Raw genomic sequence first — 17,615 nt, 5'->3', positions numbered from 1 at the left:
TCCGGGTGACTCTGAACGACCACAGGTGGAATTCTCCCATTTTGAGACTTAAGTGCTATGGCAGGGGCAGGCACTTTCCCACTGTGGAGACTGGTGGGAAAACACCAGATTTTCCAGCCCCAACCTCTTTATGCACCTGGGTGTTTTATGTCATATTGAGTGGTGGGGCAGGCCTGGATGGCGCGCATTTTGTTGTTGTGAACGGGTGCCATATTGAAAACAGTGGCACGCACTGCTGCCTCACAGCTCCAGGGTCCTGTGTTCAATTCCGGCCTTGGGTGACTGTGTGGAGTTTGCACTTTCTCCCCTTGTCTGCGTGGGTTTCCTCCGGGTGCTCCGGTTTCCTCCCACAAGTCAAAGATGTGCAGGTTAGCTGGATTGACAATGCTAAATTGTCCCTTAGTTTCTATTAAAAAAAAAGGTTAGGTGGGGTTACAGGGCTAGGTGAAGGCATGCGCTTAAGTAGGGTGCTCTTTCCAAGGGTCGGTGCAGACTCGATGGGCCAAATTACCTCCTTCTGCACTGTACATTCTATTATTCGATAAAAGAAGAAGTTGGACTGTCTGGAAATGAAGATAGATCTCCGGGAGCTCTTAAAGGCCAGAAGCTGGACCTCCTGAGAACAAAGATGGATCTCCAGGAACATTCTTAGGCTAGAAGATGGACCCCAAATCTGAAAGGTCTACCTGCAGATGCATCCTCAATCCACTGCTGTGGTGTTCCATGGTCATAGACTGCCTCCATCCAGACAAATATGTGTGATTGTACGAATGGTGTCACATTTTTCCCCTTGTTAAGCTCAGGGATAGTTTCACTAACTTACCTCGTTCTTTGTTTTCCATATCCAATGCTTCCTCAAAAGCTTTCTAATTTGATAAACAATTGTACTTGCCTCGTCAGCATTTCAGAGCAAGTGAAGCAACTTCATCTCCAAACTGAAATTTTGAGCTGAATTGATGCAAGGGATTTGCAATTCATAAGATGGTCTTAAGCAACTTTAAAGTTCCATCTGCATTGACTGTCAGACTATAATTTTTGATGGGTAATTTAGAATGATCAAAGGGGAAACGTTTTCTCTTTCCAAGTGAAATTGACTTGTTTAAACAGTGCTAGTGAAGAGTGGGGAGGAAATCAAATCATGGGAAGTGTGTAGGGTAAAAGTAGGTGGAAAAGACAACAAGATGTGCACGATGAACATACTTCAACACATATAGTCAATTTCATGATGAGATAAAGAAAATAGTAGAATTTTACAACTCCTACCAAGTTTGAAAGGGACTAATTAATTTGATTATTATGCCATGTACAATTTAAATTTAGCGATCCTCGATATTGAATCTAAATCAGTATATTTCCTATGTTTTTGCTCATTTATTGCCATCTGCATTAACCATTTTCCCCAAGTTGACTGACCTCTTTCTTTTTCCTTTCTTCCTCTTTCCTTTTTTTCTCTTCTCGTATCTGAGCCAGTCGTTGCTTTTTACGCTCCAGTTCTGCTTTCAAATCACTTTTATCTGACATTTTGGTACACCTGAAAGATCCAAGTTATAAATTAAAGATGTAACATCCTTTAGGCTTTGTACTGTATATACATCAAACCAAACTTTACCAAACTACTTGTGTAACTTCCTTTTGCATTTGCCGTTTCATTAGAATCTGAATTTTTCAATTCTTCCTTTGCTGGTGAGCTTGCTGAAGGCTGGACAACATGTCTGTCACCCGGGCAGAAGACAAAACTTGAAACATATATAATGTGGGTAATTTTAAACCTAATTTCCAGGTGTAAATCTACCTGATGAGATTAAACTGGCATTCCACACCACATTCAATAGTTGCTTCAATACAGAATAAAATCAGATAAGGTGCAAAGCCAGCATTGACCCCAAACTAGTTAGTTTCCCCTACAGGCAGGTTAAGTTAAAACTGCACCCAGAGCCGGGGACATCCGGTGCAATGGAGGAGGGAGATCGCATAAAAGGTGGCATCCACGAAGGTCCCAGGATTTAGGACCTTTTCACACATTTTTGCCATGAATTTATTTTGGGTTTTAACCCAGAACAGGGAGAAAGTGTAAAGTGCTGAGACTTCCAGTGATGGCGATGTGCTGAGTAGTCACACATCAGATGGCTGTCCTCCATATGACAGGAAAATAGGCATTTTTGGCCAAAGCGAGCAGCAAAACCAGACTTAATGGACCCTCACTGTCAACAATAGCACAAATAACAAAATGCCAGTAGTCAACAGCTCAAGGGGCTGCAGGGACACCAGAAATTGTGGCAAGGAACAGAATCAGCAAGCAAGGGGGTCAGCAGACCCAGCCTCCCCAGAGAGAGGCTAGCGACCCAGAAAACAAGCCCCCGCCCCCCCGGCGATGGATGGAGGATGTTCCGAACCAAGGAACTAAATGCAATAAAGGATGGCATTAAAGCCCAGATAAAGGCGCGGGTCAAGTTGGCAGTGGCGGTAGCGGCCATGCAGACGGCACTCGATGAGATGGGGAGGAAACTAGAAGCCCAGGCGAACGCAATCGGAGAGCTGGAGAAGGCATCGACAGATCAGGGCAACTGAATCGTCGCCCCGGAAGCCCAGATCAAGAGGTTGGTGGTGATCTAGGGGAGCACGAGAGGAAAGGTCAAGGAGGCAGAACATTTGGATAATGGGCCTGCCAGTGGGGATCGAGGGCAGGGACCCAACTGACTATAAGGCCCAAATGCTGGGCAACCTGGTTGGGAGGGACAGCTTCCCCAAACTGCCAGAGATCGACAGAGCTCACAGGTCACCCCGACCAAAGCCCAGGACCGGGAAGCAGCAGAAGACAATAACAGCCAAGGTCCGCAAGTGTCAGGCCCAAGAAAGGATCCTTCGATGGGCTCGACAGATGAAGACGTACAACTGAGAGGGACATAAAACAAGAGTGGACCAGGACATTGGGGCGGATCTGGCAAAGCACAGAGCCGAATTCAACCAGGCAGATGTGGCCCTGTACAAGAGCCAGATCAGATTCGGGATGTTATTACCAGCCAGGCTCTGGGTAACTTACCGGGGCAAAGAATATTATTTAACTGCCCCAGCAGAGATGGACGTGTTTGTCCGTTAGAATGGTCTGGATAGAATGGCTGGGGGTGATGGAGCTGCTAGTTGAGTTTGGGACCTATTCAGGCTATAAACTAAATCTAGGCAAGAGTGAGGTGTTTGTGGTGCACCCTGGGAACCAGGAGGGGGGAACTGGTAGGCTCCCGCTTAAGAGGGCTGGGGAGAGTTTTAGGTACCTGGGGGTGCAGGTGGCCAGGGACTGGGGGACTCTTCACAAGCTTAATTTCACCAGGCTTGTGGATCAGATGGAGGAGGAGTTCAAAAGTGGGACATGCTGCCATTGTCGTTGGCGGGGAGGGTGCAGTCCGTCAAAATGACGGTGCTTCCGAGGTTCTTGTTCCTCTTTCAGTGCCTGCCCATCTTTATCCCCAGGGCCTTCTTTAGGAGGGTGACTAGCAGTATTTTGAGCTTTGTGTGGGCGCATGGGACTCCGAGAGTGAAGAGGGTTTTCCTGGAGCGAGGGAGGGATAGAGGCGGGCTGGCGCAGCCCAACCTTTTGGGGTACTATTGGGCGGCCAATGTGTCAATGGTGCGTAAATGGGTGATGGGGGGGGGGGCATGGAAAAGAATGGAGATGGCGTCATGTAGAGGTACGAGCCTGGGTGCCATGGTAACGGCACCGTTGCCGCTCTCTCCTAAGAGGTATACCACGAGCCCGGTGGTGGCGGCGACCCTAGGAATCTGGGGACAGTGGAGACGGCATGGGGGGAAACGGGGGGCTCGATGGAGGCTCCATTAGGTGGAAATCATCGGTTCATCCCGGGGAACACTGATGGGGGATTTAGGGGGTGGTATAGGGTGGGCATCAGTAAATTGAGGGACCTGTTTATTGACGGGAGGTTTGCGGGCCTGGGGGAATTGGAAGATAAATTTGGGCTCCCCCAAGGAAATATGTTCAGATACTTGCAGGTAAAGGCGTTTGCTAGGCGACAGGTGGAGGAATTTCCTTTGCTGCCCTCGCGGGGGGTGATGGACAGAGTACTTTCGGGGGTGTGGGTCGGAGAGGGGAAGGTGTCTGACATTTATAAGGTAATGCAGGAGGTGGAAGAGTCGTCAGTGGAGGAGCTGAAGGCTGAATGGGAGGGGGAACTAGGGAAGCAGATAGACTTGGGCGGATGCCTTGGAGAGGGTCAACTCTTCCTCTTCATGTGCGAGGTTTAGTCTCATCCAATTTAAGGTGCTGCATCGGGCCCATATGTCTGTGACTCGGATGAGTAGGTTCTTTGGGGGTGAGGACAGGTGCACCAGGTGTTCGGGGAGTCCAGTGAATCATGCCCATATGTTCTGGACATGCCCGGCACTGGAAGAATTCTGAAAGGGGGTGGCGAGGATGGTGTCGAGGGTGGTTGGATCTAGGGTCAAACCAGGTTGGGGACTCGCGATTTTTGGAGTTGCGGTGGAGCCGGGAGTGCAGGAGGCGAAAGAGGCCGGTGTTTTGGCCTTTGCATCCCTAGTAGCAGAGGATCTTGCTGCAGTGGAAGGATGCGAGGCCCCCAAGTGTGGAGACCTGGATCAGTGACATGGCGGGATTTATAAAATTGGAGAGGGTCAAATTTTCCCTGAGAGGATCAATACAAGGGTTCTATAAACGATGGCAGCCTTTTCTGGACTTTCTGACTCAAAGATAGGTATCTTGGTCAATAGCAGCAGCAACCGGGGGGGGGTTATTTAACCTAATGGTTATTTAACTTAATATTGTGTTAATTTAGTTGTTGTTAATATGTTTTGCTGTTCATTGAGGTTGGGCGAATGTTTATGACTGTTACTGTTATTGTTATTGTTGGTATTTTATTGCTGTTCGTTGTTGTTATATAAATACAAAATTTTTCAATAAAAATTATTTTTAAAAAAACAATGGTCTGGATAGGCAGCAAGAGAGGTAGCCGTCAGGAAGACGGAGAGGAGACGAAAGGGAAAAAGATAAAATGACCAATTTTGCGTGGGACTGCTTTGCCTCACTATGAACAGAGGAACCAGCTCATTGGAAGGAGGGGCAAGGGCAGCAGAATGCAGGAGAGGGTGAGGAGGAGACTGTCAGGACACGAGCAGAGAAGCGTAGTAGGGGGTCAAATCAATCCTGCGGGGGGGGGGGCACCACACTAGCGGGAAAGCTGGTGGAAGGAAGTACGAGAGAGAGGGGGCCACTGCACATTTCCCACCGGGGGGGGGTAGCAGCAGGGGGTGGGGGTGATAGAGAGAGGGCGGGATATCGGGGAGGGGGAACCAAACGATAAGGAGGGTAGTGCTCTGGACTGGGTTCAGCAGATCGATATCTGAAACGTGGAACAAGGTGGCACTGTAGGCAGCCATACTGGAAGCTTCCTGAACGTACACACAGTTGGTGGCCTCGTCTGAGTGTGTACAGAAGGGGCTGATGGGAAATGCCACCAGGGGGCAGCACGGGGACATATAAAAGAGTGACGCCGAAGGCCCGCCCTCGCTCACTTTGGCTGGAGAGGCGGTGGTGGAGCAGGACAGGGACGGAAGTTGAGCTCAGGGCTGCGAGTGTGGTCAGGCCTAATTGCAGAGCATAGAAAAGCAGTATCTTTACAAGTGTTATTCTGTAAGTAAAAGCTAACAAAGTCATTTATTGTGGAGCACAATAAACCATCCTTCAACTGCTGAACGACTTCTAGCATTCATTTAAGAAACATAACAGTACACACAGTTGGTGGCCATGTTGAATGGCCCCTGGAAAAAAGGAAACCCTGGAGCATAGGGGCACAGCTTCATGGTGAGAACGGTGACCACGTGCAGGGACGCATCAACAAGGCAAGTATGGTTGATCCCGCAGGAGGGGGGAGGGAATAGAACAAAACTCAACAGGATAGTCACATGAAACGTCGGGGGACCTTTAAAGGCCCAGTTAAAAGATCCAGAGTCTTTGCACACCTGAAAAGCATGAAAGCTTACCTAGTCTTCATCCGAGACACGCATCTGAGGGAGCAGGACAGACTACGGGTAAAGAAGGGCTGGGAGGGACAGATCCACCATTCCTGTTAAGGGACGAGAGGGATGAGGTAGCCAAACTACTTAGTAAGGGGACAGTGTTCGAGAACAGTTACGGACCAAGGGGTCAACGGTAGTCCTAGTAAACTTGTATGCGCCCTACTAGGACAAGACGGAATTTATTAAAGTTGTAAATTCCCGACATAGACAGGCTGATCAATGGGGTTGGACTTCAACTGTGTACCGGACCCACGGATGGACAGGTAAAATCCCTAGAACAGGGAAATCGGAATGCGTGGAACTGATGGTGGCAATGAACCCACTCGGTTCCTGCACCTGGGTGAGAAGGAATTCCCGTTCTTCTCGCCAGAACATAAGAGGGAAATCAGTGCTTCCAGAAATAGTAGGAGTGGAATACTCTGCAATTGTAATCTCCAACCACGCTCCACATTACATGGATGGGAGGTTGGAGACGGGCCGTGCCCAATGCCCCATTTGGAGTTTGGCCAACACCCTCTTGGCCAAGGTCTTCTGCCAGAAAATATCACAGGCCATAAGAGAGTACAACACTCGGGGGTGTCTCACCTTCCACGTTCTGGAAGGCACTGAAGGCTATGATTGGGGGAGAAATTATCACCTCTAAGGCTTGCAGAGACAGGGAGGAGGGGGCGGCTAGGCAGCAACTGTTCGACTTCATCCTAGAAGTCGACAGAAGATAGCTTAACCATAGAGCTTCTGGTGAAGGGGAATAAGCTACAAATGGACTTTAACCCGCTATCCACTGGGAAGGCAGTGCACCAACTCTGCCAGACACGGGGGGATTTTTACGAACACGGAGAGAAGGTTGGCCACCTGCTGGTTCACCAGCTGAGAAAGCAGGCAGACAAAAGGAAATAGCCTAGACAAAGGATAATAAGAGGCAGACTGTTAGCTGAACCGGCAAAGGTCAAAGCATCGGAGGTGCAGACCGGTGTCCACCAGTGCAGACTCGATGGGCCGAATGGCCTCCTTCTGCACTGTAAATTCTATCTATGTAAACATGATAATGATCCCATCCGGGGAAAGAACACCAGAGGTGGTCGTCTCCCTGGATGCAGAAAAAACCTTCAAGAGTGGAAATACCTCATTGAGGTAAGAGAGCGATTTGGACTAGGGACAGGGTTCACCTCATGGGTGAAACTCCTATACAACGCCTTCAAGGCAAGCATACAGACCAATGCCACCAGATCTGAATACTTCCAGCTACACAGACACACAAGGCAGGGTTGCCCGCTGTCCCCACTCTTGTTCGCTCTGGCCATCGAGCCACTAGCGATTGCCCTGAGGGAGGCAAGAGACTGGAAGGGAATCCAAAGAGGGGACAGAGAGCACAGAGTCTCATTCTATGCAGATGTTCCTCTACATCTCAGGCAAACAAAGCGGCATGAAACAAATCATTAAGCTCCTGGGAGAGTTTGGAGCCTTCTCGGTCTACAACAGGGGTGGGCAAACTACGGCCCGCGGGCCGCATGCGGCCCGCCAAAGGTATTTCTGCGGCCCACCAAGTCATTAAAAAAAAAAAAAAAAAAAATGTTTTTAAAAAAAAATTTTTTTTTTTTTTTTAAATTTTTTTTTAAGGTTAATGGGGGGGGGGGGGGCTTTTGGGTTACTTACTGGTATAGGGTGGATACGTTGACTTGAGTAGGGTGATCATTGCTCGGCACAACGTCGAGTGCCGAAGGGCCTGTTCTGTGCTGTACTGTTCTATGTTCTATATGAGGCGCCCAGAATCATAACCGGGTGAAGTAATTATTTTACTTAATATACTATGCGGCCCTTTGTGAATTGTGAATTTCTGAATGTGGCCCTTGCACGGAAAAGTTTGCCCACCCCTGGTCTACAAACTCAACCTGGGCAAAGGTGAAGTTTTCCCAGTGAACCCGGGGGGGGGGGGGGGGGGGTACTATTTAAAATAGCCTGAAACAAATTCCACTACCCGAGGATCGAGATTGCCCATGACTGTACACAGATCCACAAGTAGAACCTGACCAGTCTGGCTGAGGAAGTTATAAACGGACCTACAGAGATGGGATACACACACAAAGACGATCAAGATGAACATACTTCCCAGGTTCCTCTTCCTGTTTAGATTCATACCGATCTACATCCCCAAGGTTTACATTCAATAGAGAAGATGATTATACCATTTGTGTGGAAGGGGGGAAAAATCCAAGAATTCCCCAAACAGTTAGACAAAGGAGACATTGGGGGCTGGCCCTCCCAAACGTACAATACTAAAACTGGGCAGCCATAGCGGAAAGAGTGAGGGAATGAGTAAAGGACCCAAAAACGGAACAGGTAAGGAGTCCTCATGTACAGGGTTGACCCTTAGGGCCCTCGCCACAGGAGTGCTCCCATCCCCACCAGTAAAACACTCCACAAGCCCAATGGTGATAATGACCCTGAGAACTTGGAACAAGATGACACAACATTTTGAGCTGACCGGTATGTCCAACATGGCACCCATCCACTGCAACCATAGGTTTGCACCAGCCATGTTCGATGCCACCTTCAAGAGGCGGAGACAGGACGGTGGGACTTTGACGGTTAGTGAGTTTTACACTGGTGACCGACTAGCGACCTTAGAAGAGCTGACGGGAGGGACTGGCCCTACTAAATGGAAATGAACTCCGACATTTACAGGTCAAAACCATTCTCCGCAAGGAGACGACTACAAACCCAAAACCTCAAAAAACAATACTAGAAGAGTTACTGGACGCGGACAGTCTGGAGGGGGGGGAAAACTGTGGAGACCTATACGGACTACATTTAGAAAGGAAGTGCACCCCACTGGATGAAACGCATGAAAAATGGAAGGAAGAGCTAGGGATGTAAATAGAGTTGGGAATTCAGGAGAGAAGTACTGTGTAGGGCCAACTACATCTCCTCGTGCGCAAGGCATTATGCCACCTAATGTGATGCACAGAGTACACCTCACAAGAACCAATGAATCTATGAAACAGAACGCTCAGGTTCTTCTTGGAAGAGGACGACAAATCTGAACAGAGCCAGGGAGGCCCGGCCAACCACACCCACATGTTCTGGGCGTGCCCTAGACTTGTTGGGTTCTGGACAGCCTTCTTCAAGGCAATAAAAAAAATGAAATGAAAATCGCTTATTGTCACAAGTAGACTTCAAATGAAGTCACTGTGAAAAGCCCCTCGTCGCCACATTCCAGTGCCTGTTCGGGGAGGCTGTTACGGGAATGTCCAAGGTTGTGGGGGTGAGGGTGGAGCCGTGCCCAAGAGTGACCGTTTTCGGGGTATTGGACCAACCAGACCTATTCATGGAAAGAGGGCTGATGCCCTTGCTTCTCTAATTGTTGCTGGAGAACCCTGCTCGGCTGGCGATCATCAGCACCACCTACCGCTACAGACTGGCTGGAAGACCTATCAGAATTTCTCCACCTGGAGAAAATCAAGTTCACCATGCAAGGTCAAAGGATGGTTCCCGCAAAGCGTGGAGGACATTCACCAACTTGTTCCAGGACCTGTTTGAAGCCAACAGCCAATAGAATGGGGAGGGGGGGGGGGGGGTTGCACAGGAGACAACAGGACCACAGGAAGCAGACAAGAAATGGGGAGGTGGTGAAAGGGGGAGGGATGGTGGGGGAAAGAGTGCAGAAAACAACCAACAGAGAGCCTAGTAGAAAAGCACACGAAAGGGAACCCCCAAGGGAAGGCTAAAAACAGGGCAGGGGGTCAATGACAAAAGGGGGAGGGGGAGGCACCGCCCATTTGTAAATAACAAATGATTACCCACTATACATTGATGGGCCCAGGAAAGGGATTACCAGGGCCCAACACAAAGGAAATTAATGTCTACAGTGCAATCAGCACAGTCACCCTTACTGCTTGAATAGTGTACAATGTGTAAAAACTTCAAAATATTTCAAAATAACTAAAAAGAGGGGCTTGGGGGGTTAGTGAGTTGGGGTTTTAGGAGGGGTATTTTCAATGCTGGGCTTTTGCAAATTGTATCTAGACTGCACAGATTTGTTTATTTTGTATTTTACAAAATGAAACTTTAATAAAACCATTTTCCGGTGGTGCAGTGGTTAGCACTGCTGCCTCATAGCGCTAAGGTCCCGGATTCGATCCCAGCCTCGGATCATGTCCCTGTGGAGTTTGCACATTCTCTCCTTGTCTGCGTGGGTCTCACGCCCACAACCCAAAGATGTGCAGGTAGGTGGATTGGCCACGCTAAATTGCCCATTAATTGGAAAAAATTAAATTCATGTTAAAAAAAAGAAGTCACAAGTTTTGTTTTATTTGTTCAATTAAGTGGCAGCCAGCAAGAATGTGTCAGCGGGGCCTGAAGGACGCCACGCCCAATGGAGGCCCAGCGTGAAATTTAAATAAGGCTACCAGAAGTTGAAGACGACGGACAAGGCAAAGGGAACTAATGGCAGCAATAGGAAGACTCACCAGACGGGAGTGAAGTTCAGATAGACAGCATGCATCCCCCCGCCCCGTTACTCCAACGAGTATCTGTGCATCTTTGGGAGGGGTGGCAGCCAGTAGGGACATCCTCGTGCTAAGGGATAGATGGAGGAAGCCAATCCTCTCAGCAACGAGGTCTGGGAATCGGTGGTAACTGAGAGGGGCAAGCACGACCTGGTCTGGATCCAGTGTCAGAAAAGGTTCCTACTGCACTCAGCAAAGATGAGTTCTGAGTGGGCATTGGGACTGGAAGAAGGTGCCTATCCATAGTTGCAATCAAGTGTGTGGGAGTCAAGGAGTCTCAGAACATACCGCTGCCCATGCATCTCAAGGTTGGAGAGAAGACGTGATACTAGTGTAATGTGCGAGCATACAGCTGCCGTACTAGATGAATTTGATTGGTATACCATCTACCACCATGAACATTTAACCCCTCCAACAGCAATGAAACCTGACTGCAGTGCGCATCATCTACAAGATCCATTGCAGTAACGCACAAAGACGTCATCAACATCACCTCTCAAACCCGCAACATCTCCACTTAGAATGCAAAGGGCATTAGGAGCAAAGTCACAACCTCCAAGTCGTGCACCATCCTGAATTGGAAATATATTGCCATTCCATCATCCGGGTCACAATCCTTATGAAGATCGCATTTCACAAATAATAATGTGTGATTTACACACTTGTTAAATGCCTAGAATTATTTACATAGCAGAATTAAAAATCAATACATTACTTACTTGGCTTTTATTAAACAAATATAAAACAAATATAAAAACACAATCTGCTATTACAAAGAACACATTAAACAAGACACTACAATTTATATTTACACTTGAAAATATTAGTTTAATAAGCTCACATCGTTGCCTAAATTAAATGCAAGAGAAATAAATTGCTTAATTCAATAATGGATGCAAGTTATTATTCAAGATAAAAATTCTCTCCCAAACTTTTAAGTTATGTTCTCCAGAAAAACTTTCATTCCAGCAACATCTGTTGTTTACCAAGATGGAGGCTAATTAATGGAAATCAGAATCAAAATAAAAGTTCAATGAAAAAGAATAGAAAATATGGATGCAATTTAGAAGTCTTGTATTAGCACTCTGAACGGCATGAACATCATAGACATAGACATAGAATAGAACAGTACAGCACAGAACAGGCCCTTCAGCCCTCGATGTTGTGCCGAGCCATGATCACCCTACTCAAACCCACATATCCACCCTATACCCGTAACCCAACAACCCCCCCCCCAACCTTACTTTTTAGGACACTACGGGCAATTTAGCATGGCCAATCCACCTAACCCGCACATCTTTGGACTGTGGGAGGAAACCGGAGCACCCGGAGGAAACCCACGCACACACGGGGTATCCTTTGTGTAAAAATTCGGAATTAGCAATGCATTTATTTCAGCCATTCAAAATATCCGTGATAAATCAGAAGCATTCAGTAACTATGAACTAGTTGGAAACTAAAAAAAAAAAAATTTCAACTATTTCTAAAGTTACCACTTTTGATTCAACAAGTGCCACTAAATCAAATCATTTAAATAAGGTTACACATTATTTTTGCCCACCATTTCCTTACTTTATGGAGGTAACTATACCCAATTAAAGAACTTATAACTGATGCTATATGATAAAAAAAATTAAAGGACTCGTACAATAATTATTAAAGTGATCTATATAATGGCTTATTTAATACTAGGTACAAAAAGATTTAATGAAAATGTACCAGTGCTAAGGGACTTCATTTATGTGGAGAAACTGGGGAAGCTAGTCAAGATTGATTGACAGCAAGGAGAAGGTGGGGACAGAAGGAGGTGACTGATGCTGCTCCAAATCCTATCACTGATCTCAGTAAAAACGGCAGGCAGCCAATTAATTGCTGGCAGGATCAACAATTCAGCGGTTGGAGGCAGATAATGAGGCAAAAGCTGTAACATCAGCTGGCAATGTTAGATGTGTTAGTGCCATCTTTAAAGAACTGTCACACTGGAATGCAGGCAATAGCCAGCTATCCCCTCAAGACCCCCCCGTCACCACTGCAGACCAGTCAGTGGGGGAAAAGCCAATAGTTAATTAATCAGGAATTGTGAAGGCCTGCAGGATGAAACACTTGTCAGCATGGGAGAAGGATCCCAAGAGTCTTGACAGTTCAGTGATAACTCCCTGCACGTTCTCCTCTAAGCTACGTGGAAATGGGAGGAGGCTTCCTTCCCTCGGGACAGTTCCTAATAACCAAAGGAAAGCGACAGCACTGAAAAGAGGCCATACAGCTCATTGTGGCTGCGTGGTAGGAAAAAAAGCTTTTTTTTAAAAAAACCACTGCCCATTCACACCCCATCTTCCAGCACCTGGTCCATTAGGCATGCAGATCCCGCTCCTTCCAGCCCCCCAGGCGGAGCCTCCCCGCCCTGACTCTTCCCATCATCTCCAGCTCCCCTTCGGTCAATACAGCAGCAACCCAGTATCCCCCCACCCCCAACCGCCCCCCCCTACTGCATGACCCCCCTACTCACCCCATTGCACTCCCCGTAAGTCAGCTGACTCCTGCTGACCCCGGCCGCTTCCGCCTCTGCCACCGATCCCCTCAGAATTCCCTCCTAAAACCCAAGTCCCCCCCTCCACACCCCCTGCAGACCAATGTGGACTCCAATCCAATACCGCCTCCCCGCATCCGGCCCAGCCCCCTCTCTTTCCGCGGGAAAAGAAAACCCGCGCTCCCAGTCCGGGCTGACCCCACCCTCTATGGCGCAGCTCCTTTCTCCTACAACCTCACCCCCATCCCCAGAGGCCCAGGGTTCCCGGCCCCTTCTCCCCCCCCCCCCCCCCCCCCCACCGAACACGGGGAACAACCCCTCCCAGATCAGCGCCCGCACAGAAAAAAAAGAAACACAAATATCACCCTCTCCCACTCCACAGCATCCCCAAAACATGCTAAAGACCACTAATTTAAGTCCAGCTTCTCATTTTTGATAAAGGTCCATGTCTCGTCCGGCGTATCAAAATAGTGGTGACGGTCCTGATATGTGACCCACAGTCGCGCGGGCTGCAACAGCTCAAACTTCACCCGCTTTCCGTGAAGAACCGCCTTGGCCCGTTTGAATCCTGCCCTCTTCTTGGCCAGTTCTGCGCTCCAGTCCTGGTAAACACGAATTCCAGCATTCTCCCACCTACTGCTCCGCTTCTTCTTCGCCCATCTCAAGGCGCACTCCCCGTCAGTGTAGCGGTGAAACCTCACCACCACAGCTCTCAGCAGCTCATTCGTCCTATGTCTCCTCGCCAGGACTCTGTGTGCCCCATCCAGCTCCAAGGGCCTCGGGAAGGCTCCCGCGCCCATCAGCGTGCTCAGCATCGTGGCTACATACGCCCCAGCATCCGACCCCTCCACACCTTCAAGGAGACACAGAATCCGCAAATTCTTCCTTCTCGACCTGTTTTCCAGATCCTCAAATTTCTCCTGCCACTTTTTATGGAGCGCCTCATGCGCCTCCACCTTCACTGCCAGGCCCAGGATCTCATCCTCGTTACCAGAGGCCTTCTGCTGCACCTCTTTAATCGCTGTCCCCTGCATCCTCTGGGTCTCTACCAGCCTTTCTACCGACACCTTCATTGGGGCCAACATCTCTGCCTTCAATTCCGCAAAGCAGCTTCGTAGGAATCCTTGCTGCTCCTGCGACCATTGAGCCCACGCTGCCTGGTCTCCGCCCACCGCCATCTTGCTTTTTCGCACCCGTTCTCCTCTCTTCTCTAATGCCCCTTTTTTGACCACACCGCTCCTGGTCCACTCCATACAGTGCTGGGGAGACCGTACTGCCGTCTTCCCACACCGGGAATCGTCAACCAAGTGCCGCTGGGGTCCTTAAAAGGGCCCAAAAGTCCGTTTTCGGCGGGAGCTGCCGAACGTGCGACTTAGTTTCATAGAATTTACAGTGCAGAAGATGGCCATTCGACCCATCGAGTCTGCACCGGCTCTTGGAAAGAGCACCCTACCCACAGTCAACACCGCCACCCTATCCCCATAACCCAGTAACCCCACCCAACACTAAGGGCAATTTTGGACACTAAGGGCAATTTATCAGGGCCAATCCACCTACCCTGCACATCTTTGGACTGTGGGAGGAAACCGGAGCACCCGGAGGAAACCCACGCACACACAGGGAGGATGTGCAGACTCCGCACAGACAGTGACCCAAGCCAGAATCGAACCTGGGACCTTGGAGCTGTGAAGCAGTTGTGCTATCCACAATGCTACCCAGGCTTACCCAGGCATAGCCACAACCGGAAGTCCCCCTGCTCGCAGTACTTCAATTGGGATCTAACCAGGGTTTTGCATAACTGCAACATACCTTCTGTGTTTTTATATTCTAATCCTCCAGATATAAAGGCTAGCATTCCATTAGCTGTTTTGATTACTTTCTGCACTTGTTTGTGGCATTTTAAGGATCTATGCATCTGAAATCTAAAGTCTCTCTGGACATCCACTCTTTCCATTTAGAAAATATTCTGCTCTATCCTTTTTTGATCCAAAATGGATAAGTGGCTGGTTTAGCAGTGGGCTAAACAGTTGGCTTGTAATGCAGAACAAGGCCAGCAGCGCGGGTTCAATTCCCGTATCGGCCTCCCCGAACAGGCGCCGGAATGTGGTGACTAGGAGCTTTGCACAGTAACTTCATTGAAGCCTACTTGTGACTATAAGCGATTATTATTATAACCTCGCACTTGCTTATATGGAATTCCATCTGCCAAAATTTTGCTAATTCACCTAGTCTGTCAATATCTCCTTGCAATTTTATGCTATCATCTAGATTGTATACAATGCCACATAACTTTGAATCAGCAGCAAATTTCAATACATGACTTTCTATACCATCATCCAAGTAATTAAAGAAAAATGTAAATAATTAAGGCCCCAACACAGATCCCTCCAGTACACCACCAGTCACCTCCTGTCAATTAGAGTAATTATCCATTATCCCCACTCTGTCGCCTGCCACTCAACCAATTTCCTAATCATGTTAATAGTTTGCCCTCAACGCCGTGGGCATCCACTTTAGTTAGCAGTCTCTTATGTAGGACTTGATCAAATGCTTTCTAGAAGTCCATATAAATAACATCCGTAGACATTCCCCTGTGCACTACCTTAGTCATCTCTTCAAAAAATTCAATAAGATTAGTCAGCCATGACCTTCCTTCACAAATCTGTGCTTGCTCTCCCTGGCGGACTGAAATGTTTTGAGGTGATTTTCGACTCCAGCAATTTCCCCACCACAAAATGTTAGGCTAACCAGTCTGGAATTCCCTGCTTTCCTCCTTTCACCCTTCTTAAAAGGGTGCACTACAGTTCGTCTACCGCTGCAAGAGGTCCACAGCAGACGCCATCTCCATGGCCCTGCACTCTACCCTGGAACACCGAGATAACAAAAGACACCTATGTCAGACTCCTATTTATCGACTACAGCTCAGCTTTCAACACCATCATTCCTACAAAACTCATCTCCAAACTCCGTGGCCTTGGCCTCGGCTCCTCCCTCTGCGACTGGATCCTGGACTTTTTAACACACAGACCACAATCAGTAAAGATAGGCAACAACACCTCCTCCACGATCATCCTCAAAAATGGTGCCCCACAAGGTGCCCCACAAGGCTGTGTCCTCAGCCCCCTACTATACTCCTTATACACCTATGACTGTGTTGCCAAATTCCCCTCCAACTCGATTTTCAAATTTGCTGATGACACCACCGTAGTGGGTCGGATTTCAAACAATGACGAGAGAGTACAGGAATGAGATAGAGAATCTGGTGAACTGGTGCGACGACAATAATCTCTCCCTCAATGTCAACCCCTGCAGACTCTGGCTGAATATCTTCAATTAGCTGCTTCAACTGGGTTGCCTCAGCCTCTTCCTTGTCTTCAGACAAGACTACTCTGCTTTAAAATATTATATATCTTGTTTTTTAAACTATTCTACTGGGAAAGAAAACTGCCTTTACTTGTGGTCTAAGAAAAAAACAAGGGCCATCAGATCAGACCACAACTCTTCTCTCCAAAAGTCTCACAGACTATCTTCTCAGATTCACCCAATGATACCATCTTCCCAAGCTGAAAAGCACATTAACTCCCCAGTCAAACCATAGTGTATTAACCCAGACTGAAAAACATATTCCTCTGTCAATTTCACCTTCTGGCTGCTAAAAGCTCCCAGGACCTGCAAAACAGAATCCTTTTTTAAACAAAAAGTATATCTGCAGTGAATCACACTAACACCAGGCTTTTCACCCTTCAGTTGTCCAATACGTATAATATTCAAATTTCCTAAAATCCGCCATTTGCCACAAATACCTTCGGGGGGAAACAGTAAGGACCTGGGGATTTGTCATTGTTTAGTTCCATTAATTTTGCAGTTACTGATGCTGTACTTATGTTAATTGAAATAAATCCCTGACCTCTAATGACTGCAAATTATTCCGGAGCTTCTGGCAAGTTACCCTCCTTTTCAACTGTAAATATGGAAGCAAAGTAGTTGTTCAACATGTCTGCCATTTCTTCCTTATCTTTTTTTAAAATGTTGTTATTGAGGTTTTTGTAATATACAGAAAAGGGTAAGCTGGACATACATTTGAAGACAGAGGAAAAAAATGAAGAGAACTATATATACACATCGGTCTTCTGCTACAACAACAAAACAGCAACACCATCTTGCATTATTTACAATGGTTGCAGCTTCCCGTTTTTCTTTTTCCAGTAGGCATTTGGTTCAAGCTGAGTACCCTGCTCCTCTCTCCCCCTTTTCTCGCTGACCCTCTCCCCCCCCCCCCCCCGCGCCAACCACCTCCGCTCTGGCCAACTAGCGTGCCTTCTTCCCTTGTCTGCTCTTGTGCCTTTGCTCCAGTTGTGTTGGCGTCTAGCCATATAGTTTGCTATTTGCTGGGCTCGGTTGGGTTCCATGCCTCCTTGTTCCCCCCTCCTCCTTGTTGTACCGTGATTATGCTCTCCGTTCTTTGACTTATTTGATGCTGGCTACAATAGGTGAATGGCTCCCATGTTTTGTGGAAGCCCTCTTCCGCCCCCGGATGGCGA

General features: G+C 47.9%; 1 protein-coding gene across 3 annotated transcripts in view; it reads right to left on the bottom strand.

Moving 5' to 3' along the window:
* LOC119966203 (cytoplasmic dynein 1 intermediate chain 1) overlaps nt 1–17,615 on the bottom strand; it is a 377,588-nt gene that overhangs the window by 325,943 nt on the left and 34,030 nt on the right. For 2 of the 3 annotated variants that reach the window (XM_038797532.1, XM_038797534.1), the window contains exon 2: nt 1,414–1,531. In XM_038797532.1, the coding sequence (XP_038653460.1) occupies nt 1,414–1,521 (108 nt within the window). In that variant the 5' untranslated portion in view covers nt 1,522–1,531. Of the gene's footprint in view, nt 1–1,413; nt 1,532–16,981; nt 17,002–17,615 lie in introns of those variants that run through there. The other variant, XM_038797533.1, reaches the window with a different exon arrangement.

The sequence above is a fragment of the Scyliorhinus canicula genome, chromosome 5, assembly GCF_902713615.1.
Source record: "Scyliorhinus canicula chromosome 5, sScyCan1.1, whole genome shotgun sequence".
Classification (NCBI taxonomy): Eukaryota; Metazoa; Chordata; class Chondrichthyes; order Carcharhiniformes; family Scyliorhinidae; genus Scyliorhinus; species Scyliorhinus canicula.
This window is presented reverse-complemented; position numbering and strand designations above follow the sequence as displayed.